The 11,811-nt window shown below is 39.1% G+C and overlaps 2 protein-coding genes across 2 annotated transcripts in view; one reads left to right on the forward strand and one right to left on the reverse strand.

The window, feature by feature from the left end:
- Positions 1–11,811, reverse strand: part of LOC308687382 (uncharacterized protein) — a 439,906-nt gene that overhangs the window by 383,535 nt on the left and 44,560 nt on the right. The window lies entirely within an intron of this gene.
- The window catches only part of adamts17 (ADAM metallopeptidase with thrombospondin type 1 motif, 17), a 163,754-nt gene that overhangs the window by 147,417 nt on the left and 4,526 nt on the right, over positions 1–11,811 (forward strand). Inside the window, exon 22 of the mRNA XM_081359916.1 lies at positions 11,135–11,312. Within this exon, the coding sequence (XP_081216042.1) occupies positions 11,135–11,312 (178 nt within the window). The remainder of the gene's footprint in view (positions 1–11,134; positions 11,313–11,811) is intronic.

The raw sequence follows: 11,811 nt of genomic DNA on the forward strand, positions 1-11,811 counted from the left end.
TTTTAAAGAAATGTTTACTTTTATTCAGCAAGGATGCATTAAACTATTTAAAAGTGACAGTAAAAACATGTATAATGTTACAAAATATTTCTAAATTAAAAACTTTCTGTTAATCAAAAAATCCTGAAAAAAGCACATCATGATTTCCACAAAATCATTGAGCAGCACAACTGTTTTCAATGTTGATAATAAAAAGAAATGTTTCTTGAGTAGCAAATCCACATATTAAAATAATTTCAGAAAGGATCATGTGACACTGAAAAAAAAAATGTTTAAATAAAATTTTTTTTAATTTTTTTTTAGTGTACTAGGTGACAACATTGTTAATTTGGATACATCTTTACACAGAAGTGGCTATTAAGTGATTCTTTGTGAATCATCACAAAAAGAGTACATACTTTTATGGCGTAGTGTAACTTAGGCGATATGGCTTTACACGATGTCGATCGCTCTGATTGGTTTTAGGTCTATCCAATTGCGCCCAGAGGCATTTGAGCAACGTCCGTTGGTGACGCCCCTTTGGAAATTAGTTACTAATGAAGCTTTGCCAGACCATGACTCAGTTACTACTGAGAATGGTCTGGTTTTAACCAGGCTACCTCGCTCATCCAAAAACAAACTCCAGCATATTCAGTTGTCAGACACGACTGGAACTTCAAACGGCACAGGGTTCTGTGGTCAGATGAAACTAAAAAAAATGTTTTTGGCAGCAAACATGCTAGATGGCTTTGGTGCACACAAGGATAAAAAGTACCCCATGTGTACAATTTAATATACCATTGGATCTTTAATGCTGTGGGCATTTTTTCTGCTGGAGGTCCTGGACTTCTTATTCAGATACATGGCATTATGGATTCTATCAAATATCAACAGATAAAAAATCAAAACCTGACGCCTTCTGCTAGAAATCTTATAATGGGCCGTGGTTGGATCTTCCATTAGGACAACGATCCAAAACAAACATCAAAATCAACACAAAAATGTGTTAGGGAGCACAAAATTAAGCTTCTGCCATGACCGTCCCAGTTCCCTGACCTGATGAGTGGAGTGAACTGAAGAGAAGAAGCACCAACATGGATCTGGGAATCTGCAGGATCTGGAGAGATTCTGTATGGAGGAATGGTCTCTGATCTCAAGTCAGGTATTCTCCAAACTCATCAGGCATTATAGGATACTCAGAGCAGTTATCTTGGCAAAATGAGATTGCAAAAAGGTATTTAATAAAAGGGTACCAATAATTGAGGCCAACGTGTTTTGGAGAAAAACTGTGATCCCCCCAAACCCCCCCCCCCCCCCCCCCACACACACACACACACACTTTCAATTATTTTACTTAAATGAAAGGTTAGATTTTTGCCGATTTTTTGAATGAAAGATCGAAAGGATAAACGATGCAGATTTATTTTTTACAGCCATTTTTGATCATATTTACCAGGGGTATGATTCATTCTGAGCACGACTGTATATATATATATATATATATATATATATATATATATATATATAATATGTGTATATATATATATATATATATATATATATATATATATATATATATAATATGTATATATATGTGGTAATCAGCATTTTTCTACAAACTTGATGAACAGTTGAGCTTAACTTGTGCTGAACCCGAAGTATTCCTCTTCATAACGCATTCTGCATGTGTCCAGAGATCTTCAGCTGAATCAGTGTTTGTTGCATTGTCACATGTGATGCATTTGGGCTGTCACTGGTTACCTTGTGTCAGCCCCAGTGGAGCTGACTGCTGCGGCCTAGGGTCGGCATCATGCCTATAAAGCAGCATCTGTCTCGTTCCCTCTTTCTCCTGAGGTTGGCGTTCCTCAGTAATGAGCTCTTGCCATCTCAGTGCAGACACCATTATCATAGTGCTGCTGCTTATGGCTCAAGTGCACAAGGTGGAAGTAAACTTTTGTCGTAGGACATTTGGGAATAATGCTCATCCAATTTGTATTTTTCCTTAGCCAATACTGATATAGGGTCGTTGATGGTCAATATAACAACTGTTTACACTAGAAGATGTAGATACTGAAATGTAAACTAAGGGTAATAGTTGTAGTCTGCTATGAGTGATCAATTGATCTATGAGTGAAATGTGTGAAATGTGCTATGACTGAAAATTTATCAACCAGATTCCAGGTGCAAATTTATGCATTAAAATAATAATAATAATAATAATAATAAATAAAAAAAATGTTTTTGCTTCAAGCAGCAATTATCAGGGTCTTGACTTTACAGATTTTTGATCAATTGGAGGTTCTGGGGACCGTGCATGCATGTTTTCAAGATGTAAAGCCTTGACAAGATACAACATTAAAGCTACACCATCATTTACATTTGTTATTAAGTTTGTTTATTTATGTTGTTTAGTGGAGAATAGGGAATTAAATTCTCTTTGGACATTCAGGTTTAGGTGACGGAGAATAGCAAATAAACTGTTTCTGATATCATTAAAAATGGCAGACAGGTAATATAACAGAACTTGATATATTATAAACTACAATATTAAAAAAACAAGAAGCTAAATCTACATCATAGATGTATTATGAAGTTTACACTTGTACATTTTATATGCGTTTTTACCTTTAAATACCTATTACCCATTAAAAATGTCATAACTTGCTGTTCCTCTGATATGCACACACAATGCCAATGACGCACATTATTTTTAAATTGCATTTTGCAATCTGCATTTATTTGATAAAAAAAATAACTTCTATCCTGTGCCGAACTGGCCCGGCCCGTATTGTTTCATTTTCCACTGTGGGGTTGCTAACAGAGCTCTTTGGAATGTAATACAAATGCGTCAGTCGTTGCCTTGGTAACGCTAGAGTTTACAGACGATATGAGATGTAAATAGTGACCGCCTTTTGGTTGTTTATTATTATCTTGCATAAACTTCTCTCAAATAGCATGCTTTGCCAGCTTCAGAGAAACTGGTAGCCAGGCATCTGACAAGTGACCAATCCTGAGTGGCGACGTCACTACACACATTCTACCAGCACACTTCCGGGCTGAGAATGGTTTATAATCGTGCCGTGCCGAACCAAGTTCAAGTGGAAATTACCGTAACCGTTCCTTACCATTCTAAGAACGATCGGGCCGGTGGTGGAATATTGGCTAATGCTGAAATGTGTTGTTTTGCTGCTTCAAGTTCTGAAATCAAGTTCCATGTCATGTTCAGTCAAGTTCCATTTCACTCATAAATATGGCACAATATGGTAATAAAGTCAGTTGTAATTTCCATTTCGTGCTAACTAAAGTTTAATTTTTAGATGCATGCTCTGTGTTCATTTTTGTAGCAATGTTACATTGCCCTGGATGACTTTCAAGACTCAACAACAAATTGGAGCTTCTGGATGTGTTGTAGGTTCCTGTTTGGGGTTTATGTTTCCCTCTGAGCTTCACCTTACCATCGTCCCCCATCAGAGGCCACAGATGTTGAAGTTGTTTGAGATGGAAGCTTGCTGAGACGTTTGAAGGTTGTGCCTCATAAGGATTATGTTTCAGACTGAGGGTCTGCGGTTGGGCCGAATGGTGGGATTGATTTTTGGTGAAGGTGCGAGTGTCTGATCTCAACTTCACACCTAAGATTAATTTAGCATTAAATGTTTCTATTGCATTTTATCAATGCCTAAAAAAATATGATTAAATCATTGCATGGCCTGTTGTGGTTTACTGCTTATTTTACATGTCCAGAGGCTCTCAGTATTCACTATACAAAGGCTCTGCAAAAATTGTTTGTGAAGCCGGCCATAGCGCTTTGGCGTTTTGGGGGCAGAATGAGAGGAAAATAGATTCATTCATTAGTGAGAAGTTGGTGCAGAAAGCATCTGATATTTCTGCATGTGTCATGTATTTATGTAAAGAGCAGATGTTCCCTCTGTAGACCTCTTCCTTTTCATTTCAGTGATCTGCAGCTTTCTCAGTGAAAGACGAGCTACCAGAAACTGAACTACACTGGAAAACATTTAGTGTGAATTTACTGCATACTACTTAAGTCATTTTTACAGTAGTAGTTCTATAATTTATTTCTACCATGACCGTATTCTGTGAAAGTGACGTGAAGGCCAAGTATGGTAACCCATACTCAGAATGTGTCCTCTGCATTTAACCCATCCAAGTTAGTGCACACACATTAGAAGTAGTTAGTAGTGAGCACACAGACACACTGCAAACCGTGATACACACCTGGAGCAGTGGGCAGCCATTATGCTGTGGTGCCCGGGGAGCGATTAGGGTTTAGGTGCCTTGCTCAAGGGCACCTCAGTCATTTCCTGCCGGTACTGGAATCGAACCAGCAACCTTTGGGTTACCAGTCCGACTCGCTAGCCACGACTGCCCTACTGTGACCTCAGTAAACTGGACGTGACTGTGATGTTGTATGTGTACTGTACTGTATGTGCTGTAGTACAGCAATCTCTTGTACTGTATACTGTATTTGTAGATGAACTGTGAGATCTTAAGTATTGTGCTGGTGTTTGGAATTCCCAGAATGCACTGCAGCAGGGGTTATATTAGTATTATTTAAAATTAAGATTCATATATTAAGATATATGTTTTCATTTTAGTTTTATTCATTTTGTGGGGTTTTTTTCTGTTTAGCTATAATTAATTATATTTCCCTTTTTTTAAGTTTAGTTTTTTAGTTTAAATAATTTAATCAACGAGGTGCCTCTATGCTCTGAAGTGGAACCTATTCGTTGAATTGTGTTCTTCCAACCGGGAAGTCCTCCGTAGATGTCTGATCAGAGTTGTGCTTTCCTTCCTGCAAGATGGATTCCTTCCTCCCTCAAAGTGTATGTTGCCGCCATCGCCGCACATCACTATGCAGTTGAAGGTAAGTCGTTGGGAAAGCATGACCTGCCAACTGACCATGGCCAACTCTCACGTTATCCCGAGACCCCGGCTTGGATATGTGCCCAAGGTTCCTACCACTCCCTTCAGGGATCAGGTAGTGAACCTGCAAGCGCTGCCTTTGGAGGAGGCAGACCCAGCTCTAGCTTTTCTCTGTCCCGTCCGCTCTTTGCAGTTATCCATGGACAGAACGCAAAGCTTCGGGACCTCAGATTAGCTCTTCGTCTGTTACGGAGGCCAGCAGAAGGGAAAGGGTGTCTCCAAGCAGAGGATGGCCCACTGGATAGTGGATGCTATCGCCTTGGCTTACGAAGCCCAAGGCGTGCCTTGCCCGTTCGGGATGCGAGCACACTCAAGTGAAGTGTTGCTTCCTCCAGGGAGATGGCTCAAGGCGCCTCACTGACAGATATATGTAGAGCTGCGGGCTAGGGGACACCTAACACGTTCGCTAGATTCTATAGCCTCCGTGTAGAGCTGGTATCTTCCCGTATACTCGCTCCCAGTGGCCAGTAGCATGAGGGACCCATTCTTAGTGTCGGCTTGCAACGCCACTGCCGCCCCTATGGGCCAGATATGTGTGTCTATTTGCTTCAGTAGTGTTCCCCAGAAATGGGTAACCCTGTGAGTTCCTCCGTCACCCCTGCGGCAGTCAGGCATTGCAGAGCGTCTGACGCCAGACCTACACTCGTATGCATTGTGGAACCTGTGTTAGGCTAGGTGTCCATATGTAGTGGTCCCTGCGGCGACCCCATATGTGTATTCCTCCATGATCAGCAAAGGCCCAGCAGCAGTGGCGTTTTGGTAGATATCCCCATTCGTCAGAATCACTTCTAATTCGCGTCATAGTGAGCTGACAAAGGGGAATGTCCGTTTACGCATGGTAACCCTCGTTCCCTGAGGAGGGAACGGAGACTTGAGTCCCCTCGCCACAGTTGCTGAGCTTCCGCTGTACGGCCGAGTCACAGGTCCGGCTCCTCCGCGTAAAAACAAGGATGCGAGGCACCTGCTGCTCATTATATGCTCGCGCTTCGTTGCACGGCAGCTGGTGGCTCGTTTAGTTTCACTCGAAGTAGATGGGCTCTTGCAAGCGATCCCCATTTGTCAGAATCACTTCTGACTCACGTCTCCGTTGCCTCCGCAGGGAACGAGGGTTACCATACGTAACCGAGACGTTTTTGCTGTTACATAGAACAGTTGAAGCATATGATGGGAGACTTAAAGTCACTAATTACACTTTTAGCACTATTTGATTTCACAATACAGTTCAGAACATTTTTTTAAAGTAATGACTGCTGGCAAAATATTACAGCCGGTAGATTAACACATGAGCATTCATTCGTATGACTGACACGGCTTGACTGAAAGGCCTCTGCTGATTATAAATTGCCTATTTCAAGCAGGAAAATCATGTTCTATTTCAGTGTTTTGGCTGCTGTGCTCTTATCCAGGCTGTGAATGTCATTCCTTTTCAATTATGTGGAACACATTGTGTGTTTTGACACAAAATGACACAATTACATATTTTATTTCTGAATGGGATGAGAGATTGTAACAAGGTAGGATCAGCCTGTGTTTGGAGTGCTCTTCACTTGTGTTAATATTGCTGCATTTTGTGTCTGCATCATGTCAGCTATATTTTTCTAATGCTAATGGGCGTCAGATAATAGAATTCAGTGAACATGAAATTAAAATGTTACTCCAAATGGAAGAATATATATTTTCTACATACTTTTGTCAAAATGTGTGATCACCAACCCACTGAATGAAAAAAAAAAAAAAAACTCATAGAAAATCGTTTCGAGACTTACATTAGTTTGTTCCATCACGATTGCATCATGGCTTTGAGGTTCAGCTGAACTTGATAAACAATCTTCCTCTCTAATTCTGTTTTGTTTGTGTCATCTCTGTTGTTTTTTTCTGGCTTCCTATTGTTTGTAAACTTCTTTTATCAACTTCAATGATTCAGTGTGTGGGCAGAGTGTTTACACAATGCTCCCATTTTCCGTTCATCTCTCCCGGAAAATATTTGCCATTTAAAAAAAAAAAAAATTAAAGTAGCTTTTATTTTTATATTTTTCGATAAGGAGCTCCCTGTCTCTGCTTCATTCCAGTTTGCAGACATTTTTTCTTTCTTTGTTCATGACGAACACAAACTTTCTTCTAAGAGCAACAGAGTCGCGCGATGGCACATGCGTCTTCACTACGACACACCCCTTATGGTATTGGCCCTGGCTTTTGTTCACATGATCCCGGCAATGTTACTAGGTCCCTATCCCGGCATCAATCCCGGGACGTGTTTGCGTTCACACGGAAGGCACTCTAGCAATTTTACAGCAATTTCCCGGGATCAACGTCCTGTGTGAAAGGGGCTCTAGCCTATAGTTTTTTTTTAAGGGGCTATTTGTAGAATTCAGAAACCCTTGTTATTAGCAACACCGGTGGCCGTTAAGTGAAATGTAGCCAGCAACTTGTTCGACCGAGGGTCTTTCTGCTGAGTCCTCGGCTCCCCAGGAAACCCATCTCTGGTGCTGGTGAGAAGCAGCTTTTTGCCTGAGCTTTGCATCCCTTCTCACTGGTTGAACACTCCTATTCAGGGGTGCGTTTCCCAAAAACATCATTAGCCAACAATAGTTGCAAGTTCCGTGGTTATCAGCATAGATCAACATGCCGGTGTTTCCTGAAAACATAGTTCCAACAAACATTTGCAAACAGAATCACAAAGTTATGTGGTTGGTAAGACAGCTCTCGAGCTGTGGTTAAAAGCAGAGTTTCAGGTTTGCATGACATGTGGACTAAATAAATCCTTATCTTGATCAAAACAAGCAAGCTGACTTTCAGTACAATCTATATATTTTATTTAGAATACATACAAATGTCATTTACGTCTTTTAGTTTGTCAAGAGATTTAAAGCACCGTTTTTGAAGAGTGTGCATGTGCGAACATGCTCTGCTATGTAAGAACGAGCCTATGATTGAATTTGCAAATAACTGAGAAAAATTTGAAATAGTCCTCAGATGCCATGTCCGTAATTTACAACAAAACATCTAGCATTAGTTCGATTCGATAGCACAGATTCATTAAGTTATTACTCCACCACGTGCATGACATCATTAATCAACGTGGTTGAACGACCAATTTGCGACAAATACGGTTTTGAGAAACAGTCATGACTACCTAGTTGACTTCTTCAACGATGCACCGTACTATGGTAGTGAAACAGCGAGTTACATCGTTGTACGCACCCCAAGAGTGTTGACCATGCGAGATGCTGACTTCAGGTCAGGCAGGGTGGAGTATTTCGCAAATGCTCCCCTGTGGTGTTTGTGGTTGAATCAGATCCCCCTATATATATTAGGGGTGCTCTGATTGATCGACTACCGATCGCTATCGGCCGATAATCGCTTTGGGAAGTTTGATCGGCAGTCTCTATAAAGATTGATCTCATCATGTTAACAACGCATAAAGACGTGCGCCTGCCGTGAGAGGTATGGCATGATATGCAGCGGCACGGTCTCAATCTCTGTCCGGCACGGGTAAAATAATTCTAATGTTGTGTGTGAGTGAATCACAGCGCGCTCTCTTTCCCTCTCAAAATGCGCAAATGGCTTCACATCACCACATCGCGTCTGCACTATAAGCGAGCTGCACAGTTAACACCGGAATTGTCACTTGCACAATCAAGGCAGTGTTGCATCGTCACTAAAGTTTAAAATTGGCACTTCAGTGGGCCTTTAGTTACTTGGCATTTTAAAATGTCGTATTTAAGAACTCTGAGCTTTCTGGAGTTTCTGTATTCCTATTCATCTGTAAGGGTGTTCTGAAATCACTCCACTCACACTTTCCCTAACTGCAGTTATTTACTAGACTCTGGTGACAGGCAACACTGAGATCAATGCTAAACTTTCATGCTGATTTCATTTTCAATAGCCCTTCATCTCTTGTAAAACGTGAAATATTGTGCGCTGTTGAAAGGATTTTGGGTTCCCTCAGAGGCAGGGAAATGTATTGCTTTCATGCACCTTTTGCCACTTAGGAAAACAATTTTTGTTTGTGTCGTCTGTAGCCATGGCAGCCGACAGCTCCTATTCTATAGTCCAGGGGTCTTCAACGGGGGTCCATGGTGACATCACAGTGTGCCTAATTTCTGTGAAATGAAAGTGTTACAAAAAAGTTAAAGTCTGGCTAAATGTCTTTTCCACATTGGAATGTATTAAATAAAATAAATGTATAATAATAATAATAATAATAATTTGTTACATTTATATAGCGCTTTATCTGAGACCTCAAAGCGCTTTACATAGAAGGGGGGAATCTCCTCAGCCAGTATATAATCATTTTAATGCAAATTACACTTTCATTCAAAAGTCTGCGGTCAGTAATATTTATTTATTTTAAATAAAAAAGAAAGAAAGAAATTAATACTTTTAATTAGAAAGGTTGCATTAAATTGATCAAAAGTGACTGAAAAGACTATTATAATGGTACATACAATAACATTGATAATAATTATTATTTTTGAGCAGCAAATCAACATATTAGAATGATTTCTGAATGATCATGTGACTGAATACTGGAGTAATGATGCCAAAAATTCAGCTTTGCATCACAGGAATAAATTACATTTTTATTTTAATATTTCACAATATTACTGTATTTTTGATCAAATAAATGCAGCCTGGCTGAGCACAAAAACACACAAAAAACTTTTGAATCTAAGTGTGTATAAACATTTATATAAATGCATATTGTTGGCCAGGCTGAAAATGCACCACTCAATATATATTGAATATATTTAGTTCCCCCGATCTACTGAGGACTATTGATGTCAATGATGTTATCTGTGCCATAATCAGGTCAATTTATTTTGTTTATCATTTCATCATGCTGTCTGCTCCCAGCTCTACTCAGCCAGTGATGAACTAACTGAATTTGTTCCTGCCCTGTTGAACTATAAGTCTATTAAAATGTATTAGATTGTCACAGAGATACGTTGATTTAATTTTGCCGGCGTGTTATTGGAGAAATAAAGCTTCCTTTGGGTCTTAACTGCGTGAGTGTAACGATCGTGGCTGATACTCTGACATTATGACTCCTGCTTGTCTCACAGGTATCAGAACAGTACATTACTGAAGAAAGCTTTCCACCCGTTGTCTTCCTCTGGAAATATAATTCAGTCAATTTGCAATGAGCAGATTCACACTGAATCTTGTATGTGTTTGTCTATTAAATATTTTGGCCAAATTGAATGTGCAATTTAGGGTTTTTGGAGATCAACTTCACACCACAGATATTGTCGATACTGCTGAGTTGTTTTGAACCTGTAACACTCCTTTAATATTGAACTTAAATTTTGTGCAGCCGAAGGTTTGTTTATTCACTGTTTCACAACTTCAGTTTTTGTCTTGCAGTATGGCTCACACAATCCCAATCCATTTATAAAATTCTACAAAACAATATTTAATTAGGATGCAGTTTATCAATAAAGTGGAGGCCTGTGAAAATGTCTGAATCTTTAGATATTGAACAGCATGTGGTTTGCCTGAAAACAGTGTAATTATAAACTCCTCATGAGCAGAGATGTCAAGCGAAAGCTGAAGATGTTTTAGAGTTTTCGAGCACTTGCAGCACACGTATGTGTGTACGTATGTAAATTAGGTCAGGCTTATGAATCGTTATTGTTTCTGAACAGAAAAGAGGAAACTTTGGTTTTGCCTGGAGACAACACTGCTCATTAGGGTACCATGAAAATGCAGTGTTCAAAGGTTTTTCATCCTCACATCATTGGAATATTTTATTTATTTATTCAATTTTTATTCTTTTTTTTTTAATTGTTTGTCATTTTATTTTGTCACATTGTATGCATAGGAAATGGCCCAAGTGTAATAATCTTTTGGAGAAATCATACAGCAACACTCAATAATAGTCCCACCTGATTTACAGTTAAAATGGCCAATATCACCTTTGTTAACTTTTGAATATACAAGTGAATTAGCTTGACCAGCCTGAAAAATAGAGTTTTTGGCATGATTTGAGCTAAAAAATCATAATATATGATACCACTGCTATCAAATTGTATTCCTGGTTATCAATATAATCTGATTATCCGATAATCTATTATTTAAACATGATGTTGACAGTTTTGAAATATTGATTATGCATTTTTGTGAGTAAAAATGAGTAAAAATCTGTCAGAGCAGGTTATGATGTGATTTTTTTTTTTAAATCTATTGTGATGTCATCATTGATTCATTGCAGTGCTCCTCATCCTGTGGGCGGGGCTTGCAATCCAGAGTGGTCCAATGCATGCACAAAGTGACCGGTCGGCATGGCAGCAACTGCCCAGTAGTCCTGAAGCCCCCTGCGTACAGGCAGTGTCATCAGGGGGCATGTAACGTAAAAGTCAATGTGAACACCATCACCTCTCCTAGACTGGGTAAGACTTTACAGTTAAAGATGTTTGTGTATCCTGATTTATAGACTCCTCACTAAAAATCGTGTTTCGAGGGGCAGGGGTTACAAATTGAAACAAATCAGATCTGAGTGGGCAATGCCCTCTTTTATCCCTTGTGGCACCGGGCTTGTATACACTCATGTCCCGCTGTTCATTATTTATCCTTGTTTCACCCAGTTTGAACCAGAAATGTCACACAAAAAAAAAAAAAAAATCCATTTTTTATGATGCATTACTAAAGTTACATCATATTACTGGATATTGCTTTAATTATAGCATCATCTATAATTATTTATCATTTGGGTTTAAAATATATGATATATAGACTTTATCGTCAGTTAAAACTACAACTAAACCAAAACTATAACCATAAAAAATTTAATTACTTCAAACTAAATAAACATTAACTGAAATAAAATAAAATGTAAATAAAACTTGCTTATTTTATTTCACCTAGTTGACAAGGCAATATTTCTCATTT

The sequence above is a fragment of the Scardinius erythrophthalmus genome, assembly GCF_964197995.2.
Source record: "Scardinius erythrophthalmus genome assembly, chromosome: 2".
NCBI classification, from domain to species: Eukaryota; Metazoa; Chordata; class Actinopteri; order Cypriniformes; family Leuciscidae; genus Scardinius; species Scardinius erythrophthalmus.